Below are 26863 nucleotides of genomic sequence, written 5' to 3' on the forward strand. Positions count from 1 at the left end.
GTTCAGCTTTCATTTTTGCTTTTTTAATTTGTCTGTAAAAACTTGGAGTATTAATGACCTAGAGAAGATTTGTAATTCTGCCAAGCGCGAGGACATAACTTCTTTGATGTTGTTACGTATTAATGCTTCTCATTTATTTGGAGTGGAATTTTTCCAGGTAGATTAAAACTCAAAAAAAGCCAAATTTGCTCAGTAAGAGTTACTTGCTGTAAGATACATCTTAGGAGCTATAACTCACAATGAGGGTGAAGCTTCATATCTTAGCTCCCTATGGTGTTGGTTTCATTGATGTTGGCTTGTGTCAGTTTTATTTTGTTTCATTTTCTTATTAGAAAGTGCCTTGTGTTGTGTTCCTGAATTGTTTTAGAGCCTCTTTAGGAACATAATTGTTGAAATTTTCCCCTGTTGTGGCTTAAATATTCTGGGATTCGTAGTGGACCACAGACTGAGACTTTGTTCCATCCATATCATTTGTCTGTAAAGATTCTTAATGAATCTCTAGCAAAAAGAAAAAAAATTAAATTCTTACTAAGGTTAATTTAAGAGCTAGTTCTCAAATACTCTTGAGTACCTCAGAAATAATAAATTTCATGGCTGACCCCCCTACCTTTGCATCTGAGACTGGAAATTGTGATGATAAGGCCTGTTTTTTTTTTTTTAAAGAGTCACATTAATTTATAAAGCATCCATTTAAAAGTTGAATCTTTAGGTTTAATGTACTATCTTTTAATGTACTATCTTTTTAGATATTCCTGTTTGGTGAACCTGCTCAATTCTGAAAATAGAAGAAATTTTTCTTTAAAGCAAAATTTAAATTAATTTTAATATTGCTGAATAGTCACACTTTTTACTTGTTTTCTAGTCTTCCTCTTGCTTTCAAGTTGGGAGATTAAGCAATTGTTGCTTCTGCAGAACCACTCTTGATGAGGCAAAGTTGATCATTCGACTATAGGTCACTGTTAGCCTTTTATGAAATGAAGTTTGAAATGCTTCATTGCCCCCAAATGTACCCAAAGATGAAACTACTTTGTATAGACTGTCGATTAGTGTTCTCTTCAGCTTTGTGTTTTCTAAGAAAAGATGCATCATAATAGAAGTAAATTTCTCTGAGTTAGAAATGTATTAGTAATTAAAGCTATACAAATGTTTTTGTTAGGGTTCTTTTTCTGACAAATTATAATGCAGCTGTCAAACCCTCGCTCTGCATTTTCTCAGAAATGGATAAAATATTGGCTTCTTTACTCCTTTTCTTTTTCTTTTTTCCCTTGTTTTTTGAAGGGGGTCTGGTAGAATAATATGAACTTTTTCAGAGATAGCATAAGGTTGGAAAACACTGAGGAATATAATGAAGCTAAAGAAAGAGAAGTTTGAAATTTTCGGTTTTTAAAAAAACTTGGATAAAGAATTGTGTTTCTGCTTACCTAGCTAATGGTCATCTCAGCTTGATGATATCAGAAATAGTAACTTGGTGCTTTATGAGGAGAGTGAAATTTTTGTCTTTTAAATTTTTTCCCTATGGGTAGAATATAACTGCTTGTGAATTTTGTAATTGCATATATGCAGTTGTGGATGGAACACATACCTTTCTCTGTCCACATTTTGTATGAAGCATTAGCTGGTGCATTAAAAAAATGGTCTGTATGTTTAAGGGCAAACCTGACATTCCAAGGTTGGTAAACCTTTGGTAGAGTTAATGTTAAAAAACAAATAGTAACGGCCTTTTGGACATTCACCCTCATGTTAGCTTTTAGTACAGCTCTTGTCCACATGTTAATCTAATGGCATTTATCTTCCTTTTCTCTCCTTTATTAATAAAGTATAATATTAAAAAAATGAATCCCTCTCTTTTTTTGCAGCTTTGTCATTGGCCAGATTCTTTCTGATCAAAGCCGAGACGCTATAGTGGAAAACATTCAGAAGAGGTTAATAGAAATTGGAGAAAATGTGCTAAATGGCAGTGTCCCAGTGAGCCAGTTTGAAATTAACAAGGTAAATGTAGCATTTATTGCTGAGCCCAGCTGCTGCCATGTGTTTTTTGCCTCCTTCAGCTAGTTGAAGAACCACCTCATCCTTGCAATCGAAATAAATTCTAGCTGGTGGTGAAAGCTGCTTAACAGCTATCTCACCGATGGAGTATTAGCATACTGCTCTTCCTCTTTCAGCCCCCCCCCCCCCCCGCCCCCGTACTGCCCTGCCAGCCACTGGGGCCTTCTCTCTCCACTTCTTCCTTGATGGAAACCTTGTTTCCAGAGATTCTATGGAGTGATATAGTTGATGTTTAGGGGACTAGAGAGTATTACCTTCTCCATAGTCCTTATTTATAGTTGTTTGGGAGGACAGGCCTGTAAGCTTAGAGAGAAATGGAGACAGACAGACGGATAGAGTGTGTGTGTGTGTGTGTCTTTCACAGAAGGTGATTCTTAGAGGTAATAGCATTTTCTTTATTTTATTTTTATTTTTATTTTTTGGCATTTTCTTTATAGCCAGAGCGCTTGCGCTTTTATTTTCTTTTTAAAATATATAAGGTGGACTTTTTTTTTAATTTTTATTTATTTATGATAGTCACACAGTGAGAGAGAGAGAGGCAGAGACACAGGCAGAGGGAGAAGCAGGCTCCATGCACCGGGAGCCCGACGTGGGATTCGATCCCGGGTCTCCAGGATCGCGCCTTGGGCCAAAGGCAAGCGCCAAACCCCTGCGCCACCCAGGGATCCCTATAAGGTGGACTTTATGGATAGTTCTAGTTGTTGAAAATGAGGAATGTTTTTTATTACCTAACTTGAAAAAGGTGTAATATAAGATATTAGGTTGCAGATCCCCCCACCCCGCCCCGCCATTTAAAAAGAGTACCCTTACATATTCAGAAGCTAATTTTGTAGATACTATTTTACCCATTTTGTGATAAATAGATTTTGTTGTCAAAGCTGATGCAAAAAAAAGAATTTTAATGAAAAAGAATCTAATGATATTAAATAGAAGGCTTAGACTTAAAACTCATTCATGATACCCCTGTGCTAAATTGATGCTTGTCATTTTTACACTGTTCCCTTACTCCTTACTCTTAAATACATATTTTTACATTGAAGTAATTACAATATATACTATTTTGAAATCTGTTTTTGTTTGGCATAAACAGATTGTTCCAAATTTCTATATTATCTTTAAAAATGATCCTGTTAATCTTATATTTCACTGATACATCTTTTTTTTTATTTTATTTACTTATGATAGTCATACAGAGAGAGAGAGAGAGGCAGAGACATAGGCAGAGGGAGAAGCAGGCTCCATGCACCGGGAGCCCGATGTGGGATTTGATCCCGGGTCTCCAGGATCGCGCCCTGGGCCAAAGGCAGGCGCCAAACCACTGCGCCTCTCACCGATACATCTTTATTTAAAGTTTTTGATTATTTACATTCTTTTTAATACTGGAAATAACTGTATTGAATATCTTTCTTTATCTTTTTGCTTTTGGATGAATTATTTTCTTAGTTTAGGTTCCTTGAAGTGAAATACTTGTGTCGAAAGATAGGGATATCTGTGTGGCTGTTGCCAAATTGCTTTGTAAAAGGGTGATACGCATTGATAAGAACAAAATATGTGTGAATTTCACCACACATTTGCTTGTATTGATGATGGTTCTTTGGCAATAATATCATTGGTGATATTTAAATAAAATAGTGCTATCATTTTCATATGAAGCAGTGTCTCACCATTGGCATTTGATTTGCATTTATTTGGTTTTTAGAGAAGATGAATATTTTCTATGCATATCCTTAGGATTATTATTCATTCTTAAATAAGTCATCTGTTTCCTATACCTTAACCCTGATGTCACAAAAAAAGACACTCATTTATATAAGAAACTACAAAGAAAACAGTAAATATTGTAAAGAGGGCATGTGCCTTGGCTCTGGCTCTTCGCTTTAAGCAATGTAGTGTTTATCCACTGGCATGGTATCACTTGTGACATCTAAAAAATGGTTTCCTTTCGGATTCTGTTTGGTCTGTCTCAGAAATTTGACTTCAGTCAAATTTATTTATGACTTCAGTCTTTCTTTGATCAATTTTGCATCGATTTTGTAGATTCTATCCCTGACACTATGTACCTTCTTAGAAATGTGGATCCTCTATCACAAGTGGTTCCAGGCAAGAGTTTGAAAGGCTGAATCCAAACATGAGCACATTATTGGCAGAAGAACACTGAGCATGTGTCCTCCAAGCCAGTGTGCCCACGCTGTCTTCCTCTTACATGAATGACAAGACATAGTACTACTAGTACACAAGGAAACTGCAATCACAAGGGACCCACTGGTAGTCTTTGAGTATTCACCAACAGCCTGCAGTCCTGTTGTTTTTAAGTTTTTACTCTCAAAATTGTTAAACTTCTACAAAACCAGAGGATAGTATTATAAATCCCCATGTATCCAGCATTCAGCTTCACTAATTATCAATTTATAGTGACATTATTAATAACAATAATAGTAATACTTAATGCGATTAGGGCTGTGCCTTCATTTTTCTTTGGCAGAGCTAAAATTGTTAGTTATTGTCTTTATATTCTCCATTTCACTTGACATAGTAGCTGGCAAATAACAGTTGTTCGGTGAATATTGAAAGAATTCACTTGCTTTCCTAGTCTTCCATTCATCAAACATGCAGTACCTCTTACAAGCACAGTGCTACATTCTGGGATTTAAAATTGAATAAACTGGGATCCCTGGGTGGCTCAGCAGTTTAGCGCCTGCCTTTGACCCAGGATGTGATCCTAGGATCGAGTCCCACATCAGGCTCCCTGCATGGAGCCTGCTTCTCTCACTGCCTGTGTCTCTGCCTCTCTGTGTGTGTGTGTCTCTCATGAATAAATAAAATCTTTAAAAATAAAAAAAATTGAATAAGCAAAGCATGGTCCATGTTTACAAGATGAAAATTATCTGTCAAAGATATTTACTGTCCCATATTTTTATACTTTTTTTTAAATAAATGGATTTCTGCAGTGTCGACAGAAGTGCAGTGAATTCTGATGAAAGGATTATCTATATTATAGTTATTCCTAAGTCTGTTTATGGCAAGTTGTTTATGTCAAAGGTGATGGGTCTTGATTAACATCTGTCTGAATACTCGCAGTGTTTAAAACTTGTGAGCAATTCAGGTTTTACCTTTCATCGCTTTCAAAGGAGAGTGAAATGGAAGAGTCTGTGTATGTGACTGGTTGTGGTTGGTCTTATGACAGAATATCTGTGTATCTGTAGATACAAATATTTTGGTGATCTCAGTAAGGATTGAAAGGAGGCTAGCCTAGGGGGGAGGGGTAAAGTGGTGAGATTTGCCTTTCTGAAGATTTAGCCCTTGTTGTTAAAAACAGTTGAAAAACATCATATGTGATTTTTCTGAATTACCACAGTCTTAGCTTAAATATTTTTCATAAAGCAGCACAAAGTACTTCACAGCTGGTTTGCATAGCCCTGGTTAGCTCGAGCCTAAACCACCAGGAAGCATTTTTTTTTTAAATCAAGCCTTCTAAAGGTAACTTGTTAGATCCCCAAATAGCCCCAATCTAATAACTGGAAAATATGTCACATGAAATTCAGAATTTCTTAATATTGCTCTGAAGTCAATTGAAGAAGATAATAGTTTTTTTTAGATAGTTATATTGATTAAGATTTCTATGCAGTATTACCCATCCAAGTTAATCAAGACTCCAAATAATGCAGGTTAGAGGAGATTCAGATAGATTCAGATACTTGGAGCATTTCCTAGGTGCTCTCCTGCCCTTGAGTGTATGATGGACATGACATGGGTATGTGCAGCCATGATGGAAGACCTGCTTTATTCTGTTCCAGCAGTTCTCAGATTTCGTGGTCTCCCGAAACGTTCACATTCTTAAAATAATTGAAGACTATAGGAGCTTTTGTTTATTTGGCCTGTGTTAATATTTACTGTTAGAAATTAAAACTGGGGAGTTTCTAAAAATTTTATTTATTTGTTTAAAAATAGCTATAAACCCATTATGTGATTACAAAAATAACATTTTTCCTTGAAAAGTAACTATATTTCAAAACAAAGAAAAGTTAGCCAGAGGAGTGGCATCATTTTATAATTTTGCAAGTCTCTTTAATATCTTGTTTGGTAGACGACCTCTGGATTTTCATACCCGCTTGAACATCCAGTCTGTTGTAATATGTGCTTTTGGTTGAAGTATAGGAAGAAAATCCATTTTCACACAGATACATAATTGGAAAAAGGAGAAATATTTCAGGACTTTTTTTTTTCAGATAGTTGTATATGATGTTCTTTGATTCTACACCAGTATTATGTAAGTGGCATTTTGTAAGGATTATTGTTATGTGGGATTCTGAAGCTTTTATCAATGAACTTTTCATACTCTCATGTGAAAATCTCTTGGGCTGTGTTGTACTTGGGATAGGTATTTTTTACTCACGCATGACATGCTTTGGTCATTTGTAAACTGATAATTTCCCAAGTTTTACAGATCTTCCAAATACATTATCAAAAATCACATTTTAAAATATTCCTACTTACATCATCAGAAAAGTCTTTAAGTATTGAGAAGCTGTTGGGATGCCTGGGTGGTTCAGGGGTTTAGTGCCTGCCTTTGGCCCAGGGCGTGGTCCTGGGATAGAGTCCCACGTTGGACTCCCTGCATGGAGCCTGCTTCTCCCTCTGCTTGTGTCTCTGCCTCTCTCTCTCTCTCTCTCTCTCTCTCTCTCTGTCTCTCATGAATGAATAAATAAAATCTTTTTTTGAATAAATAAAATCTTAAGAGAAAAAGAGAAGCTGTCAAGCTCTCTCACATGCAAAATTCTAATTTATGCTTAAAAGGTTGAATTTTATCATAGACAATATATACTGCCAGTTATTTTTCTTGAAGTTGCAGGCTGATTCCATTCTTTTTTGAGAAATTGTCTGCCAGAGACTCAAGTTTAAGTAGCAGTAGCTGGCCGGTCATTCTTGCAAGGAAAAATTATGATCTATGAACAAGGCAGTTAGTTTATCTTGCAACTCTGAACATTTGCACAAGTGCTTTTCCTCAAGCAGCCTTCATTCTTCAGTATACAGTAGACACACATGCCTTGTGCATACTTCTTATTTTGTCTTACAAATACTAGCCTTCTGTTCAGGATCAGGACCTTAAAAAACTAATAACCTTTGTTCTTCCATTCCATGAAGGACATTCTTTAGTGAAACTGGGTTCATTTCTGGGTTTTGTTTTGGTTTTGGGGAGGTTTTTTTGGTGTTTTGGTCTTTGGTGACTCTGAGTGTGTGGTGGTGAAGAATACAAAGAGCTGTAGCAGTTTGCTGTGGCTGCCCTGATGATTAATGTTTATAAGGCATCAGAACCTTTACCTACCATTGCTTCTGTATCACCAGTGCAAACAGTATTGTTAGGAAGATAATTTTGAACTCTTGACTCCCTGAAAAGGATATCCAGACTCCCCAGGGGTCTGCAGACCACATTTAGGTGATCTAGTCACGTGGCACTCTGTTCCCTGACCTTCTTGTCTTTTGAAACCCACCAGAGAGCTAGATATCTCCCTCCTACCCTTTGTGCATACCGAGTTCCAGTCCAATGAACTGTATTTTGTGTTACCTCATGCTTTTAACTTTTGCCTTCATCTCTGCCTGCCTAGAATGTTCTTGTTCCTGTCACTTTTTCTTAAAATCCTATTTTTCTTCCCGTGCCAGCTCAAGTTTTTTTCTCCTGTGATTCCTGCTCTCAGATGGAAGTGATCCTTGCCTCTCTAAACTCTCCCTAACACTGTTCACATCTCCCTTATGGCACATGTGGCTTATTTTAGAGATTTTATTTGCAGAATGAGGAATCATCTACTAATAGCAAATGACTTAGGACCAGTGACTGTCTTATTCATCTCAGAGTATTTTACAGTGCTTGAACTTAGTGAATTATTGCAGACTGAGCAAAATAATTCTGCAACATTTGGTGCTACTGTATGCCAAGAATCATTTTGAGCACTGAATGCAGCTGCAAGTGAGGCTGATGTGCTCCTGCTTTCATGGGGCTTATTTTCTGTTAGAAACTCATTCATTCTGCCTTTGTAGAGTTTAAACTGATATTGTGAATAAATCCACCGATTTCTGGTACCTTGGAGATTTATTTAGGCTAGAGAAGCGTTTGAGAAACAGATCATTAAGTCAGAGTAGCCAATCTCCATCAGTCCTTACCAACTACTTAATTCAGTGAGGGAATTGCAGACATTAAGAGAAACTTGAAAGACTGCATAGAAAGCTGAATTTATAGTCTTAACTTTTTATATGCAAGTATTATGTGCCATGGCCCATAAACTCCTATTTCTTTTTTTTTTGCCAGAGTTGCATCTGGTTATATTAGTTACTAAATGAAGGAGGGAGGAGCCTTAAGGATGGAATGTCTAAAGACTGTGGCACTGTTTTCTACTTACGGTTTCTGTCCTTTTTATGTTAATATGGCAGATAGGATTCTAGGAAAAATGTGGTTAGTGTATATCTGTGTGAGAATGGTTTTATTTTAAAGTTTGGAGCTTTTTGTTTCCTCTTTTTTCTCTTTTAGGCATTGACAAAGGATCCCCAGGATTACCCTGATAAAAAAAGTCTACCTCATGTACATGTTGCCCTCTGGATGAATTCTCAAGGAGGCAGAAAAATGAAAGCTGGAGATACTGTGTCATATGTCATCTGTCAGGTAAAACTGTTGTAATCAATAAGACTCCCAGACCCCATAAACCAAAGTAAAACCCAGATCACCACAGTGTCTTAATTTAGTGGTCTTCCAAATAATAGATTCTGTAAAGAGATGGGTTAGTCTGGTAGGTTTTACAGCGTTTGAAGCATTAGTCAGAAGTATGTAATTATTATTACAATTTTCATAAAACCTTTAAGACCAATGTTTTGGTTCACTGAAATTGTTTTGGTGAGACAGATGCATAACAGTAGGTGCTGTGTCAACCCTCAATTAACTTCAGTGAAAATCTATGTAAGTTTGGTAATATGTTCAGCAGTAGTCCATTATCATTCCTTTTGCCACAGATTCCAGTATTAATATTGTAAGGATAAATACATTTTTCTCTAGCTTATGTTCACATAGTTACTTGCAAAAAATATGAAGTGCTTGATAATATGGAGAAAGTTGCAAGACCCCAAAAACGTACCTTCGGAAGAAAACACAGATTATCTAACCAGTGTGTTTGGGTTTTTTTATTTTGAGCAGAGAGGGCCTAGAATCTGCCTCTGTGCCTTGTCCCTCTTCCATGTGGCACCTCTGAGGAACCTCTACCCTTTTGGAACACAGATTGAAACCACTGACCAGTTTCTTTGGAGAGTAGCATGCCTCTGACGGGGATGAGGACAGAGGGTAGGACACAAGAGTAGTTTGTTCCTTTCAAAGTACTTAACTCCAATTGGAACAAAGGAGAGGTCTCATCTCTTCCTACTGGAAAAAAAAAGTCACAGCCTCTACCTAAATTCTTTAAAATTACTATGGTTTGGTATACTTACCAAAAGGCCTAATTCATCAGTGTTGTAAGACTTTCTTTTAATTCATCAATTACTGCATTTTGTTGTTACAGTAAAAAAAAAAAAAGGTAGATAAGCCTTAAATTTCACTGTATTATGATTGATCTTTGTCAAACTACAATCAGTGTGTTTTTAAGTCATAGAGTCTTTTCAGAATTTAAAAATTATCTGCTAATATCTGCTTGGTACTGTGGATGATGTACATAACAAATGATTTAAGTACATGGACAGGAATCAGCACTTGACTCCGTCTCCCTCCTAGGGTTACTCTTGATTAAGAACTGTTACAGAAAGCCAATTCCTGCAGGAAAATATTTCCATAAATGTCTGACTCGCTCAAGCCCTTAATGTGCTTTGCATATTGCCTCTGACAAGTCTCATCTCAAAAAAACAATTTTCATATTATGCAAATAAAGATTTTGGTAAATAGGCTAGTTGTTTTTTTCCACTTATGACTTTACATACATGGAAAAGCTCTTGGATTATTAATGACAGGAGCAGATGGCATATAGCTTTGAAAAATTATATAGGTTCTGTAAAATAGTATCTAATAATGAAATTCAGTCAAGTTATGTTTTGGCTAAATCTGGACTAGAGATGTATGGTAGTATGATCAATATATCTAAAAGTCAAGGTTATGTTCCTTGATGTCTAGATATTAAGTCTTAGGATTTCTTTTTCCCAGGTCTTACTGAGCTAGAAAAGCTTAAAAATGCTGATGTAGTACAATAAATCCAGTTTGATGTATTTTCAACATTTTTCCCATCCACTGGTGCTGGGCCTTAACTTTCTTGCTTATTAAGACCACAGTTCGTGTTTCTTTTTATTTATGCTTCTCATTGTATCCCAAGAAAAGCTGTAGGACTTTAATTGGCCTCTGTCCTCTAGCAGTGGGTCAGGCCCACTTTGAGCATCTTTGTGAGCCAAAGCTGCCAACCTCTTCTGCTTTTTTAAGCATTCAAATTATTCTGTTTCTTAACCATATTTTTAGAATATCTTTTTGAAAATGTATGATGATAAATTTTGAAGAGAACTATGCTGCTCTAAGCAAAGGTGCCCTCCATGATAGTCTGTCTCCTAGATATGTTCTGTTTTGTTTGAAATTATATTTAGTCTGTAGTACTCTACTGATAATTTACTCTGACTAAATTCAGATGAGTTCAGAGAGTAGTAATGTTTTTGGTGTCTGATTTATATTGTAGTTCATTGACTTGTAAAACCTATATGAATTATTTGCTGAAATTGTAAATCAACTTCCCCTTGATAAGTTCTAAATCCTTAATTATTTAACTTTCATTAGACATAATTTCCAGGGGATCCCTGGGTGGCTCAGTGGTTTAGTGCTACTGCCTTCGGCCCAGGGTGTAATCCTGGAGTCCTGGGATCGAGTCCCGTATCAGGCTCCCTGTATGGAGCCAGCTTCTCCCTCTGCCTGTGTCTCTGCCTCTCTCTCTCTCCATCTGTGTGACTATCATAAATATATAAAAAAATTTTAAAAATTTAAAAAAAATAAAATAAAATAAAAACTTTTTAACTTTTTCCAAAAAAAAAACAAAAAAAAAAACTTTTTAACTGAGGATAATTTTGTTAAAAGATTTTATTTATTTAATAGAGAGCTAGTGGGCAGCCTGGGTGGCTCAGTGCTTTAGCTCTGCCTTCAGCCCCTGCATGGAGGACTCCCTGCATGGAGCCTGCTTCTCTCTCTGTGTTTCTCATGAATAAGTAAATAAAATCTTTAAAAGAGAGAGCTAGCGAGCAAGTATGAGGTGGGGGCAGGGGCAGAGGGAGAGAGAAGCTGACTCCCTGCTGAGCAGGCAGCCTTATGTAGGGCCCTATCCAAGAACTCTGAGATCATGACTTGAGCCAAAGGCAGAAACTTACCTGACTGAGCCACCTGGGTGACCCTGTATAAATTAGATTTTTATTCACCATTAAAAAATGGTAAACTCAAAGTGCTGTATAATTTTTTTAAGATGATGGGTGAGGAGAGGCAGAGAGAAAATCTTAAGCAGACTGTATACCCAGTGCAGACCCCAACGTAGGGCTCCATCTCCTGATCCTGAGATCATGACCTGAGCTGAAATCAAAATTCGGACACTTAACTGACTGAGCCACCCAGGTGTCTCTCAGTATTGCTATAATCTTAAGGACAGACGGTTTTTTTTAAGATTTCATTTATTTATTCATGAGAGACAGAGAGAGAGGCAAAAGGAGAAGCAAGTTCCATGAAGGGTGCCTGATGTGGGACTCGATCCCTGGTCTCTAGGATCGGGCCCTGGGCCGAAGGTGGCACTAAATTGCTGAGCCACCTGGGCTGTCCCAGGGCAGACTGTTTAAAAAAAAAAATACAATTTTTTAAATTGATCAGGTTTCAGCTATTAGTTAATGAAGTCAGTCTGACTATAGTTGTGGTGCAGGAAGACATGCCCAAAGATTTTTCCCACTCTTTCTGTCATTGACTGCCTTCTTACTCTTCACCTAATAATTTGGACTTCGCAAAGGGCAACAATTAAAGTGGATGAATTCTGCCTAAATTTTTACCATGTTGTGAACTCCTGGAAAAAAATTATTTTCAAAGTCTTTTAATCTGAAGTTTGCTTTCTTAGTATTTCATTATATCATAGACTCCGTGGGACCTAGTTGATAAACATCTCAATTTGCTTCCATCAAGAGCCTTGCCAGAGAAAGAGGCCCCTGCCTCCAGTCTGGTGAAGACAGTGGTGAGCTAGGGCTGGATGCTAAGCTGAGAAGGGGCTGATTGTAGCAGGAATGAAAGAATAGGGTTCACGTTACCTATTTCACAGAGCAACTTAGCACTGTGAATAGTTAAAATTGACTAGTCTGAATATGAAATTCTGTTGTAGAAAAGAGGAAGAGTGGAGTGAGTTTCAGTTGTTGATCCAGTAATGTGATGACTTTTTTTGATTCAAAGATTATAATGACCTCACCTACAGGGCTGTATATGGACCAATTATATAGAACTCCACAACTTTTATTTTTATTGAGAGGACATCTTTGAAAAGATACTCTCTGACCCATCTTTTTTTCCTTCGGGAGAGCCATGTAAATGGTGCAAAATGGCATGCCTGTCATTCCAGTGGCCAAATATTTTGCTTCTAGAGTATTGCCACTCCACCAAGATAGCTCATTAATTTTACTCCTATTATATCTTTTATGTAAGTTACTATGTGGGTTTCATATCCCTTTTTTTTCCCCTTGCTCATTTGCTTCTGGATACATAAAGCTCTCATAGAAAATATTACCCCTGGGGGCCTTTAAGATGAGATTACAACTAGAATTCTTGCATGAATGGATTGCATTAACATAATAAAAGGACCACACATGTTTTTTCTCATCACTTCTAAAAGGCCTTTCTGACTAGACTAATAGTTAGCAAGTCTTCTCAGTGCTTCTGTGATATGGCAGGTGGAATTATTTAATCTAGTCATGCCATCTTGTTGGTTTCAGGTTTCAACAAAAAATAGAACACAACACATGCTGGATTTACATTCTTGGACAGTGGGTGACATGTTTTCCTTGATCTTCCTACGCTTAGATACATATGACATGTTCACCAACAGGTCAAAAAGACTTCTTGATATTTGGAATTGAATATATAAAATTTGAATTATGGTCCCTCTTTTTGGCCAAGCATGTATATGTGACTGAATTTCCTACAACTTTACCTGTACCATGTCCTTTTGTAGGATGGGTCAAACCTCACTGCGAGTCAGAGGGCCTATGCACCTGAGCAGCTACAGAAACAGGACAATTTAACCATTGACACCCAGTACTACCTGGCTCAGCAGATCCACCCAGTTGTGGCTCGGATCTGTGAGCCAATAGATGGAATTGATGCTGTCCTGATTGCAACATGGTTAGGTAAGTATTCCCAGATCATAGACTCTTATCCGGCTCTACCGGCACCTGCAGTCCTCCCTCACCTATCATGAGCCTTGTTCATAGGTATGCTGTGTGCTGAACGCTTCCTTATTTTTTTTTAATTTTTTTTAATTGTTATTTATTTATGATAGTCACAGAGAGAAAGAGAGAGGCAGAGACACAGGCAGAGGGAGAAGCAGGCTCCATGCACCGGGAGCCCGATGTGGGATTCGATCCCGGGTCTCCAGGATCGCGCCCTGGGCCAAAGGCAGGCGCCAAACTGCTGCGCCACCCAGGGATCCCCGCTTCCTTATTTATAGGTGGGCATTATTTTTGTGGTTGGTTGGTTAATGTCTCTCTCTCTCTCCCCATAGACTATGGATCCTATACATTTGCTACCTCTATAGCCACATGCCTGCTCCATAGTAGGTGCTCAGTCCCTAAATGCCAAAGTAAGAGAGGGAGGGCAGGAGAAGGAATGAAGAGATTTTAGGCACACTTACAGTGCCTGAGCTTATACTGTTGTAGCTTTAATTGGTGAACTTTCATGAATAAGGTGATTGATGGTATTGTGCTGGTCAGTTTATCTTGTCTCTGTCTTTAAACGTATTTTGTGTAAAGTGAGAATACATGGCTTTTTTAACATTAAAAAGTTTAATTTTTAGTATTAATTTCCTGTGAGTATCCTGCTCTCACTTTATTTTAAATTCTTTGGAAACTAGACATGTTGTTACCTTCCAAGAGTTAGCTGATTCCTAATTTCTCATCATCACAGGAGGTGTTGGTCAACCCTAAAACCTCAGCATTTTTTAACTTTTTGCTGTGGTACCAGATCGTTGTTTCGTACTTAGAAATGTTTTCATTACTTGCTCTGAATTCATTTCTAGATGACCAGCAAGTAAAGAGTTACATTGATTTAAGATGTCTGCTCTCTATTGCATTGCATGTAAAGATAAATATTTTTAGAATACTGCCTAATAAAGTCCTTAGATGGTGCCTCACTATCTATAAGTGAAGTCCAGATGCCACTGACATCTCACAGTCTTTCAGTCTGGCAGTTGTAGACTCTAACTTTGGAGCTCCAACCTATATTTCTAGCTTTCTTTCTTAATCAGTATATTTAGGGTCCCCTAAATATGGCGTTGCTCATTCTGTCCTGGCCTCATGGAAAATCCTTCCCCTCTTCTCATTGAAATGTCTGGCTTAAGGCATGGGCTTTAACATCATAGGCACCTGGGCTTACATGCTAGTTCTGCTGTTCACTAGCTCTGTGGCTTTTGCAAGCCTCTAAACCTTGATCTAAGCCTTGGTTTCTGGAACCATAAACTGCAGTTGCTCTCAGAGAGCAATAGAATGATGCACGTGCTATGCTCTGCACAGGCCTGGAGCAGAGAGAGTACTCAGTGTGCATTGTTAGCAGCCACATCCCACTCTCTTGCCAGGCTTCTGCATACATGTGTCCATGCTCCTCCAATCCATAAGATTTGTACATAGTTTTTTAAAAAGAATAAACTTGCCATTTGCAATGTGGATGGAGCCAGAATGTGTTATGCTAAGCGAAATTAGAGAGAAAGATAAATACCATATGATTCTACTTGTATGTGGAATTTAAGAAACAAAACAGGTGAACATATGAGAAGGGGAGGAAAAAAAGGGAAACAAACCATAAGAAACTCTTAATGATAGATGACAGGTTTAATGGGGTGAGGAATGAGCTAGATGGGTGATCTTATTCAGGAGGCACTTATTGGGATGAGCCCTGGCTGTTATATGTTAAGTGAGTAATCACTGAATTCTACTCCTGAAACCAGTATCACACTATATATCAACTAAGCAGAATTTAAATAAAAATTTGGAAAGAAAAAAAGATTTGTACATAGTGCTCACTCTGCATGTGTAGAGTGGGATTGGACAGATAAATGAGGAAGTGACATGTTTGTCATCCTGCCCTTGGCGAGTATTTTTCTGAGCTCCTGCCCTGACTCCACTACCCCACCAGTGTCTGCTCTGGAAGTGGAAACTCATTTTTGACAAATTTGAAAAACTCATTTTGCCAAAGCAAAACATAATTAGGAAGATAAAATCTGCTCCCCAAATTGTCATACAATGTGTTCTCAAAGTTGAGTTGTATTTGATGATGTTTATAAATCCTCAGCTGGGAGGAGAGGAGTATAAGTGCTCAGTAGTTTTTAGCTTCCTTCTTTTTTTCTCCCCTGCTTTGGGTGCTTACTCTGTCGAATACTGTAGTAAGTACTCTGCATATGTTATCTGATTTAATCTTCACAACAACCTCATAAGGGTATGTTGTTCTGGCTCCGTTTTCCAGAGAAGGAAGCCGAGGCTTAGAGGTAACTAACTTGACCTTAGCGCGTAGTTCGTTAAGTGGCTGACTGTAGTTAGCTGGGAACTGGCTCTCTGTGATTCCAGAACTTGTGCTTCTAACCACTGTGCTACACACCCTACTGCCTGTTCTTAGCTCTGAGAGGCTATAACAGAATTTCCCAAGCAGGTATGAGTGTGAAGTCACAGGAGCTTCATCTTCTTTATGTTCCCTTTTCTCCCTCACTGCATCCCATACCTGTGGACTAATAGTCCCCCACACACAACATACGCACCAAACACCCCTGAGTGGAACCATTTTTTAAATAGTCGATTTCCCATTTCTGTTTGTATCACCAAGAACCTGGCCTAGAAGCTAACTGCTACCCTTTACTTCCTTGGTTTTAAATTTCCTGGTGGCCCAGCGCCCCCTCATGAGTGACATGTAAAATATAGAAGCAGAGCCAGAGAGCTGTCAAGTGAAGGGTGGTGGAGCCTGCCCAATGGGCAGCCTCATGACTGCTCAGGTATATCAACACTGGTCCCAGAGGGGACTAGGCTGATGTTGTTAATTCTGGGGTCATATTTAAGATAATTCTAAATTAAACAGTGGCAAATTTTGACTTGCTTGGAGACAAATCTTATTCTAATTGCAGCTGCCTTATAAATCCAGTTTTCACAAATTATTTTCAAAGCTGGTAGTCTCATGGGTCCCATCTTCAGAGGGTTCACATCATTACTGACCAGTCTCAGTCCAGAACAGGAGCCCTCCATGCTTATGCACAGTCCCACCAAGTCCCCGTCTGTCCTACCCCCTGACGTGCAAGCTCTTGGTGCCAGGTAGCCATTCAGAGCTCCTGGAAGGGTCTGTGTCCTCTGCTCTTAAGGACTTGCTGCTACACCCCTTCTTAGCTTCTCTGATTTTTATCTCTTGTCACTTGACAGTAGTTCTTATACTGAGGACTTGTGGGATTGTCTTCCCTGTGCCCTCCTCCTCCTCTGCTCCTGATATACCTGCCATCAGCAGCAGCATCCACCTATCTACCTGCATTAGAGAGAAATCTTTTAGTCCTTTATCTCTCCCTTTTCCCATAGGCAGTCCAGATTAGTGACTTGCAGGACAGCAAATGCCAGTTACCATAAAGATCTGCAGAAAAAAATGGAAGGTCTCCAGACAGCTCTTTGCAGGCATTTGCTCCCTGCCCTAAGCGGGAGCCACATTTTGATCTGCATCCTTTATTCCTCCACCTCAAGTGAAAAACCAGGGTGGCTGTTCTTCACTAGAGGATTTGCGGCCCATGTTACCAGTTCTCACTTAGCCTGTGGTTTTAGAGAGGAGGAGGGAGGAGGTGGGAAAGTAAGGGGAGTGTTGGGGGTGCATGGTTTCTAAGAGGTGCAAGCTGTAGGCATAAAATTACTGTAATTTGTTTTTAAAATTCTAAATCCGTTTTCTTTATATAAAAAAACTGCAGTTAGTGAACTGACACTGTTAAATAAGTTGAAGTGTACAAATGTATACATAAAATACAAGCCCTCCAACTGCCTAATCACAGACATAAAATAATTCTCTTGCTTTTAATGTAGTTTTTATCTTTGATTAATGAAATGTATTACAGTGTTGAAACTTAGTGAAGTTTGATACTTTGTCCTTTTAGTTAGTACAAAGAAATCAGGAATAATGGCATAATTTCATTTAGGAAAATTATTAAGTTCATGATTTTTTATTTTTAAGACTCTTTTGTGGAGAGCAAGTATATTTTTCAACTACTTTTTTCTTTTTCTGTTGCTTTTATATTGCTTTCCTTGAAATGAAAGGCAAGCATCAAGTGTTGGTTTTATCCTGTGGCTTCACTTTGGAAATTCTCTATTTCTCCCTGACACCTCCTGAAGTCTGTCTGGTGGCATGTTTCATGGCCAGGTGTTCTGTATGGGAAGGCCATTTTAGTGAAAAGGAGAGAGGATGGTCTATTAAATGAGTGAATGAATAAGTGTGTTGAATTGAAAGAGAATAATTTGTTCTCTCTAATAACTAATGGTCCTCATTATCCCACAGTAAAATGTGTATCATTTTTCTGAAACCCATGTAAGATTATTGCTATCGGGCTTAAATAAAGCAAAATTTTACTCTTTTCCATCTGTGAATGGAAAAAAAAATATAGTATTACTCTTCTTTACACAATAGCCCAATGGGAAACATGGCCACTAAAACTTGGAACTCTTAGCTTTTGTTCTCCAGACCATAGGTTTTTTCCCTCTCTTGTTCTAGTGAAAGCTCTTTATAGTCTGTGGAGGAAATATTCACAGTATGCTTCAACATCCAAGTAGTCTTCTGTACCTGGAAAAACAGGCTAGTGATAAGAATAGTCTACAGTTCATCCTGGAATTTCATCTTTTAATAAATTTTTATTTCATGCATAATAGTACTTAGAATTATGTAATATCTTTCCTCCAATGACCAGTGATTTATATGATAGCTGTCAAGTACATTTCTTCATGGTCAGTGGTAAAATTGCAGGCAGTTGGCTATCTGGGCAGTTTTCTCATTGATCCTGAGAAAACTACTGATATTTGAAGAATGTGAGAATTTAGAATTTAATCTCTGAAAATGGTGCTTAAAACAAGATAACACAGTTAATCCAGTGTCTTCCTGGATTGAATTGCAAAGTAAAAATTCCCTTTTTAAAAATTGGCCCCATACCATACAGGTTACAGAATGTATTTTTTGTCAGTAGGGTCCTGTAATATCCAAGAAATAAGTGCAGGCCAAGCAATGTTGGGGGTGCCTTTGACCGGCCCAGAGAGATAGACCTCCAAAAGATGGTGGTGCAGGAGGAGCAGATTAAGTTGTATAGGTGGTTAGGAGTAGGGTATGCCACCAGCGCAGTCTTTGTTGATCTAAGACTCTCGCCTTTTTTAGAATTAAGCTCTTAGAAGAATATACATACATGACCATCATTTGCAAACCTTAAATATTTTCTATACCATAATTAATAAAATTTTAAAAGTAAGATCACACCAGATGCAAAATAGGATATTATCTTGTCAGCTGATAAGAACCATCTCTCCCAGGATGGAGCAGCATTCCATCACATCATCAGATGGATCATGCTCCCAGCCTACTTTTGCATTCACTGAGTAGATTAATGTTAAAGACCTGCTGTGCTCAGCATCATAATGGGTACAGTGAGGGAGATGAAGATGAGTAAGCCATGGCACCTTTACTCAAATTATAGCGCAGTCCATTTAGTTAATTTCACTGTCATAGGGAAGTCTAGTGGACAGCACAGTGCATGTCCCAAAAGATGTAAAATAAAGGATTTCAGACACTCGGGGAAGCAGAGACCACTTGTAGCTGGGGCCACCGGGGAAGAGTTGATGAAAAGTGTTGGCAGTTGAGGCATTATGGGAATGCACTTTGGAGAGAGAGGCCAGTGTGGACTTGGGAATACTTGCTTTTTCTCACCTCTCATTAGTTCTTCCAGCCTGTTGCTGAATGGCAGGGGCCCCCATCTCCATGGCAGTGACCCATGCCTTCTCAGCCACTCCACATGACACACGAAGGCCTGCAGTGACACTGCTCACCTAAGTCAGGCTAAGACCCCTGGGAACTTGGAGCCAAACTGGGGCATGTTTAGGATAATCACTAGCACTAGTATTCTCCTGGCTTTTTGACATAAGAGTTTCCAGAGGAAAATGGGAATTTCATTTATAAGTTAGATCAATTAAAAAATTTCTTAACTTTTTTGAGGAATAATTGACAAATATAATATATTCAAAATGTACAAAGTGATGATTTTATATACATACACATTGTAGAGTGATTACCAAGATCAAGAGCATTAACATATCCATCACCTCATGTAGTTTCCATAGTTAACTCTTCAATGTGGTAAGAATGCTTAAGGTGTACTCTCCACAACTTTTCTTTTTTTCTCAGCAACTTTCAAGTATACAGTGTAGTAGTAGTAGTAACTATAGATCAAGGTTTTTAAAAAGATGCATCATTTTAATTAAGTATACCAAAATTGCACTTACCAACATTGTGTAGCCTATAGAAAAATGGGTAAGATGTAATAAATGAAAACAGCTGAACACAGCACTATACACATTAAAACTATATCAAATACATATGAATAAGCCTGGAAAGGGTGAAAGTGGTAAATTATAGCTTCCTTCTTGACGAAGTAATATTCTCATTAAAAATGAGACAGTTTTTACAAAATTAGAAGAAAACATGCTTAAACAACTACTAACTTATAGAAAGCAGTTTCTTGGTATCTCCAGCCTGGCTCCTATCTCCCCTCACTCATACTTATCAACATAGCTGGGGAGAAGAGAACTTTGTTATAGGAGCAACAATCCTTGTTCTCTTATTTTGTGCTATTTTATTTTCCAAGCTTTTTTTTTTTTAGCACATACTTACCATCTTCTCAGGTTTAAAAATAGGAACGAAAATACTCCCAAAGTTTTTTCCTGCCCAGAGGTACATATTTCATTAAGTTAAAATTCACATTTAAAGCTATCATCAAGGGCATTAAAATGGTTGTGTGACGTAATGAAGGTGCTGCACATCAGGATTTTTTTTCCTGTCAAGATTTTGGAAGTTACCTTCTGCAGGACAGTTAGAATCTTGGGAGTTTATTTAACCCAAAGGCTTGGCTATTATTTTTTTAAAAATACTCAGAAGTTTTCCTTTGTGTTATGGAGAGATTTATTGTTGCTATGAAAGGCAGGTGTCTGCCACTTGTATGGTCAGTTGTGTATCTTGAAATTAGATCTACAGTATTCTTAAAATGTTTTTTTATGGAAACTTCAAAATGTGTTCAGTAGTAGAGAGAATTACATAAGAAGTCCTCAGGTGCTCATGACCCAGCTTCAGCAGTCTGCAACTGTGGACAATCTTATTCCTCTTTCCACCTGCTCCATTTTTTTTGAAGTAAATACTAGATGCCATATAATTTTACCTGTAAATAATGCGTTTTACATTTCTAGAAGACAAGGATTCCCCCTTTCTAGCATAACTACAATAGTACTATCACTAGTGTAAAAAAAAAAAAAAAGCCCAGGGATGCCTGGGTTGCTCAGTGGTTGAGCATCTGCCTTTGGCTCAGGGCATGATCCACAGGTCCAGGATCAAGTCCCTCATTGGGCTCCCTGTATGGAGCCTGCTTCTCCCTCTGCCTCTCTGTGTGTCTCTCATGAATAAATAAATAAAATCTTTTTTTAAAAAGCCCCACAATTGCTTCATTTCATCAAATATCTAATAAGCATTCTCATTCCCTGATTATATTAAAGGTGTGCTTCTTTTTAAAAGCTCCCTATTTAAAAAAAAATTCCCTGTTTGAATTGGAATCTAATCAGGGTCCATATGATAGTTAATTTCCTTTTTAAAATTCATCCTTCTGATTTACTTGTTAAGAAACTTGGGCGGGGTGGCGGTGGGGGTTTCCTATACAGTTTCCCTTATTCTGGGGTTTACCAGTTGCATCATCCTGGTATCTTTTAACATGTTCCTCTGTCTCCTGTATCTTCTGTAAAGTGGTAATTAGAACTAAAGACCATATTTAATTCAGTTTCTTTTAGTTTTTGCTATTACTGCTTCCTGGGTGATGGTGTGCACATCTCTGAGGAGGTACTTAATGTCTGGTTAGAATCAAACACATTTGGACACAAACTCACAGGTATATCATAAATATTTAGTACTCATTTTCTCACGTTTTTCAACCTGAACTTTCTGGTAGTATACTTTTGGAAAAACACACAAAACCTAACAGAACATCTTGATGAATTTTTACAAAGTAAACACACACCATTGTAGTCAGCCCTGAGCTCAAGAAACCTGTATTATTACATCCCCAAACCCCCCTCATGCTGCCTCCTAGAAACTATCCTCTACTCTCCCCAGAAAATTAAAATCCTAATTCCTTACATCAAAGATGAGGTTTTCTTATTTTTGGACATGACATAAATTGTCTTTGCTCTTTGTGTGTGGCTACTTTCATTGTATTCTGTTTGTTAGATTTTTATTCATGTGGTTGTACTTCCTTTATGTATGGTATTTCACTGTACCAACATACCACACTTGATGACTATCTAGTGTAGGTGCACCTATGGGTTGTTTCCACAATTGGATGATTAGGAATAGTGCTATTCTGAGCATTCTTTCCTGCACATTCCTTCTCTTGAACAGTTGCATGTATTTCTGTTGGATATATACTTAGGAGAATTGCCAGGGCCCCGGGGGACATGTGTGTTCAGCTTTACTACTACTAATTTTCCAAAGTGGTTCAACTGATTTATACTCCATACTATCAGTGTATAAGCGATCCACGTTCTCATCAGCACTTAATGTTTTGTGTTTTCTTTGTTTAATGTGGCGGTATAACATTGTGATTTTAATTTACATTTCTTTGATGACAAATGAAGTTGAGCCCCTGTTCACATCCTTATTGACCATTTGAGGATCTCCTTTTGTGGGGTGCCTGGTGAGGTCTTCATATACTTTTCTATTGAGTTGTCTTTTTCTTAACTGATTTGCAAGCATACCTTATATATTCTAAGTATGTGTCCTTGGTAATGTATGTCATAAACATCTTCTATTTAGCATGCTTTTTTTCAAGTGTAACTTAAAACAAAATGCTACTATCTTAAGAGTATCATACATTCTGTTTATCAAATCACAAAACTTTTCCATCAACCCAAAATGTTCCCCTCTTTTCCTTTCCATTCAATATCCCCTCTCACAAAAGAAATCACTCATCTGATTTCTCTGACCATAAGTTAATTCTGCCTAGTGTAGAATTTTATATAAATAATTTTCTACAGTGTATACTTTTTTGTGTTCAGCTTTTTTCACTTAGCATAGCACTTGTGAGATTTATCCATCTTGTGGCATTTATCAGTGCTCATTCTTTTTCATTGCTGAGTAGTACTCCATGGTAGATCATACCAGTTTATTTTTTCATTCTCCTGTTGATGGTCGTCTGGATTGTTTCCAATTTCTGGTTATTATGAATAAAACTGCTATGAAAATTCTTGTACACAGCTTTTTAAGGATGTGGCATTCACCTTTTAACAATTCATTAAGCATTTTTCTCTTAATCATACTAAACAGTCAGTTTGTTGTTCTCTAAGAAATCCAGACACATGAAAGCCTGGATTCCTGCAAAAGATAAATGATTCATTTCCTAAAAGAAATTTTTAGAAAACAATTTCACAATAAGATTCTATTACTAGTAGCTTAAGTAATTATTATAACTAACTTCTTGGGGATATCAGTTTCTCTCTTTGCTCATTTGGAGTTTCATTCATATGGATTTTTCCCACTTCCTCACTTGCACAGTTGTATATAATTAGTCTTACCGTAGTTATTTGCATTTGCACTAATAAAGATCTTGTCTTTTGAAGGAAGAAAATTACTTGGTCCAATGCATCAGCCTCTCAACTGAATGCCTTGAATTCAGAACAGTTTAAATAATCCTTGGGAATGGGGGCAAGTGAACATTCTGAAAACTGGTATAGCTTGCAATGTTTAGAAAGTACCTGGTACAAAAATTAATTTTGTGCTACATGTCACATTGGAGGTGTGTGTGTGTTATAAGAATCTGGTGATCTTAAGTAAAAAACAGCACTGCTGAACTCATCCACTCCAATGCCTATGATATTACTTTCTATAAATACTTTCTGAAACATTAGAGCTTTGATCTTGTTGCCAAAATGTGAGATCCTATAAATTTTCTAATTATAAATGACAGTATTTTAATTTCATTTCATTTTCCCTCTGTCCTCCCCATCCCACTCCCAAGCCCCCTCCAACATGATATGACTCTATTACTACAAGTCACAAGATTGAATTAAAGCACACATCATTCCTGCTTATTGCAGGGAGAATCACAGCTGCTCTTTGCCCAGATAACTAGTGTGAGACCCAAGTAGGCTATTCTTTGCTTTATTCTGTACTGGATCAAATGATTGAAGTTATATGTCAAAAGCTAGGCTAATAAAAGTGGAAGTTCCTTTACTCAAATAGGGCATAAAGTTTGTTTCTTTAAGCCAGTTGTTTAGAGAAAGCTCTTAGTAGAAGAGACACAGAAGTTGGAATTCAGTTTTGTGTCTCTTCTTCAAAGTAATGTGATTGCTTACTGTATGGTGAACAGTTTAATGTAGGTGTATATATGACACCTTTGATCATAAAGATTTTGCTTTAATGTTTTTTTCCAACAAAAGTGTTTAATTTTAGAGGGACAGTAATTAAAATTGCAGTTCCATGTAGCAGCTCTATTTTGCACATTTAAAAATTTAGAATCTACCTCTAGGTGGCAGCACCAGATACTTTTTTCCTGTTTCACTATGACCTTAATGAGTTATGGTATAAGCAGTAAAACTTTCAAGTCTCCCAAAACTTTAAAATAAGCTGCTTGTTGCCAATTCCATGAGGATTTGGAAACACTAATTCCTACGTAATGGAATAGAGTATGTTTGGGGCTTGTTTAAGCCTAGTTTTTGACCTTTAAAAGAAAGATTCTAGCAGCAGTGATCCTTATTTTTTAACATGATGTTATATGTTTTCATAAAAAGATTTAAGTTAGTCCTCTGTGATTTGCCTGTTGAACTTTTAATTGTGCTCCCAAGAAAATTACTTTTTTATAACATTTTTGTATCTAAGTAACTTGGACAAGAATCATTAGATACCTAATATTTTAAAGTAATTATAGTGTCCCCTCCTGTTATATTTTTAAAATTTAACATTGATCTATGACCAAGAATGCTGAGATGAAATCTCTTCTCTTGAAAAAAATCAGCATGGGAATAAATCTGAAGTAATTAGCTATGCCACTTGGCTTTGTTATTGCCATGAGCAGATAAGGGTTGTTTGTAGAATTGAACATTAAAATAGACATTTTATAAGACCTGTTTTTTTTTTTTTCATGACTTTTGGACCCTTGTTGGGCATTTCCCCATAAGTAGTCAGAGGGCCCTTGTTCTCTTTTGGCTTACTCATTAGGCAGGTTCCCATGAAACCTCAGGTACACTCAGTAGGTGGAGGCTGGTAGGGTAGCCTAGAGAGCTTTCGTTGCTTCCTTGTTACAGGTTGGCCGTTTGTGGGTATGTGCAAAACCAGTGTTGTTTCGTTCCTGGATTTTTGGATTGTGGAAGAAGTCTGCAGTTGAGAAAACCTTTGCCTACTGTTTTTCTTTTTCCTTACTTTTTGAATAGTATTGGCCTGAGAAATTGATGAATCATCATACTGTCAGAGAAAAAGTGAAGTTCTTTCTCATAGTTGTTGATGAAGCAAGGCATTTTGTGAATACCATTGGATTCACAAATAGAGTTTCAGGAATTTGTAACAGTTACCCTCAGTACAGAAAAGAAATGGCTTTGTTTACAGATGTGGCCTCTCTCACTCATTTTCTCTGCCCCCCCCATCTTTATTATTAAATTTTTTAAAGATTTTATTTATTTATTCATGAGACACACAGAGAGAGAGAGGCAGAGACACAGGCAGGGGAAGAAGCAGGCTCCATGCAGGGAGCCCGATGTGGGACTTGATGCTGGAACTCCAGGATCATGCCCTGGGCTGAAGGCGGCACTAAATCGCTGAGCCACCCGGGCTTCCCCCCACCCCCCACCCTGTCTTTAAGTGGGATGGTATATATTCCCACACTCTTCATGAATTTACTCTCTTAGGGGTTAGGTAATTTGTAAAATAAAAATGTATAGTGACTCTCAGGGCCAAGTTACCTTGGCTACAGTAAATTATGTCACTAATAAACAAGAATATTTTTTCAAATTGCTTTTAATGTGTATTTTTTTTTTGTTGTGTGATCATATTAGGAAATTCTCATTTTGATCAACTCCTACAAAGAACAGCTAGTAACTTGCTATGTAGTATGAACATGTGTTCCATATATTTTTCCAAATGCATAATCTTGAGTATCATTTAGATTAAATTATGTTCATCCACTATTTTATTTTTTCATTCATACAATATTTATTACATGCTTATTACATGCTAGGTATCACTGAAAGGGGTTTGTCCTCTTATGTCTAATTTAAACTTCGAAAGTGCCTGGTCAGTGACACTACCTCCATTTTGTAGGTGAGAAAATTGTGATTCATAGTCTCTGTCTTTTTATTCTTTGTTTGGCACCTTTTCACCATGTCACTCAGCCTCAAGTGTAGGTGTCACTTAAAAATTGACCAAATAGAGTTTAGGATCTTGTCACTGGTTCTGAATACATCTATACATCTGTTTATCTACCTATGCAGCTATTGATAGAATTAAAACGGTTTTCACATATTCTTGGTATTTGAATTTTTTGCTCAGTGACTTTTATATTGCTTATTTACCTTTATGCTAAAATAAATATGATAGCTTTCCTTAGAGTTCTTAGAGCCTAGAATCTTTAGGGATGGCTAAAAGATGATGTCAGAAACATATCTTAAGATACCGTGTATATTAATTACTTTTAAGTGTAAATCCAAATAGTATATTTTGACAGATAGGCTTTGACCAAAAGTAAATAAAATTGGCCAGCCTAAAAATGTTTCTTTTCTTTAGTTTGTGGAGATGAGATAGGATAAACTACCTCAATGTATCGATTGATTTCTTGTGTTATTTTGATTGAAATATGGATGGTATATTTTGTTTCAAGATTGTCGGGAATGTTTTGGCCTATAGAATCTGTAGATCCATTGTTTTTGCACATATTTTAAATTTCTGAATTCAGAACACCAAAAAACCATGTTGCGTTTTGTCTCGGATGCTGCTACTGAATTTTAACCACTGAATTAGATTGCACCCTACATGCTGTTAACTACTGAGCCAAGATGGAATCGACCACTGCATTGAAATCAGGGTTAGCAGTTGTATCTACACTTGAAGGAGTTATAATAGCATTGGACTTGTTTTCTTTAATGGGATTTTTATTCTCTATTTTCAGTTTTAATCGTGAAACTTTGATTTTAAGAGATTTCTTAATAACATTGCACATTCATTTGAGATTCTCACTGGAACTGTAAAACCATCCTATAGAAATAGTTGCTTCTGAACCCAAACATCTGGGGGCATATCTGCGTTGTGTTAGTGAAGCTGGCTTGTTTTATTTAATAAAGTGATCTTTTGTAAAAAGAG

At 37.3% G+C, this 26863-nt stretch overlaps 1 protein-coding gene across 1 annotated transcript in view; it reads left to right on the forward strand.

Annotated features, from left to right (window-relative positions):
* Positions 1-26863, forward strand: part of POLA1 (DNA polymerase alpha 1, catalytic subunit) — a 314044-nt gene that overhangs the window by 119419 nt on the left and 167762 nt on the right. The window contains exons 33-35 of the mRNA XM_055337985.1: positions 1857-1989; positions 8567-8698; positions 13236-13410. Of these exons, the coding sequence (XP_055193960.1) occupies positions 1857-1989; positions 8567-8698; positions 13236-13410 (440 nt within the window). The remainder of the gene's footprint in view (positions 1-1856; positions 1990-8566; positions 8699-13235; positions 13411-26863) is intronic.

The sequence above is a fragment of the Nyctereutes procyonoides genome, unplaced genomic scaffold (genome assembly GCF_905146905.1).
Source record: "Nyctereutes procyonoides isolate TBG_1078 unplaced genomic scaffold, NYPRO_anot_genome, whole genome shotgun sequence".
Classification (NCBI taxonomy): Eukaryota; Metazoa; Chordata; class Mammalia; order Carnivora; family Canidae; genus Nyctereutes; species Nyctereutes procyonoides.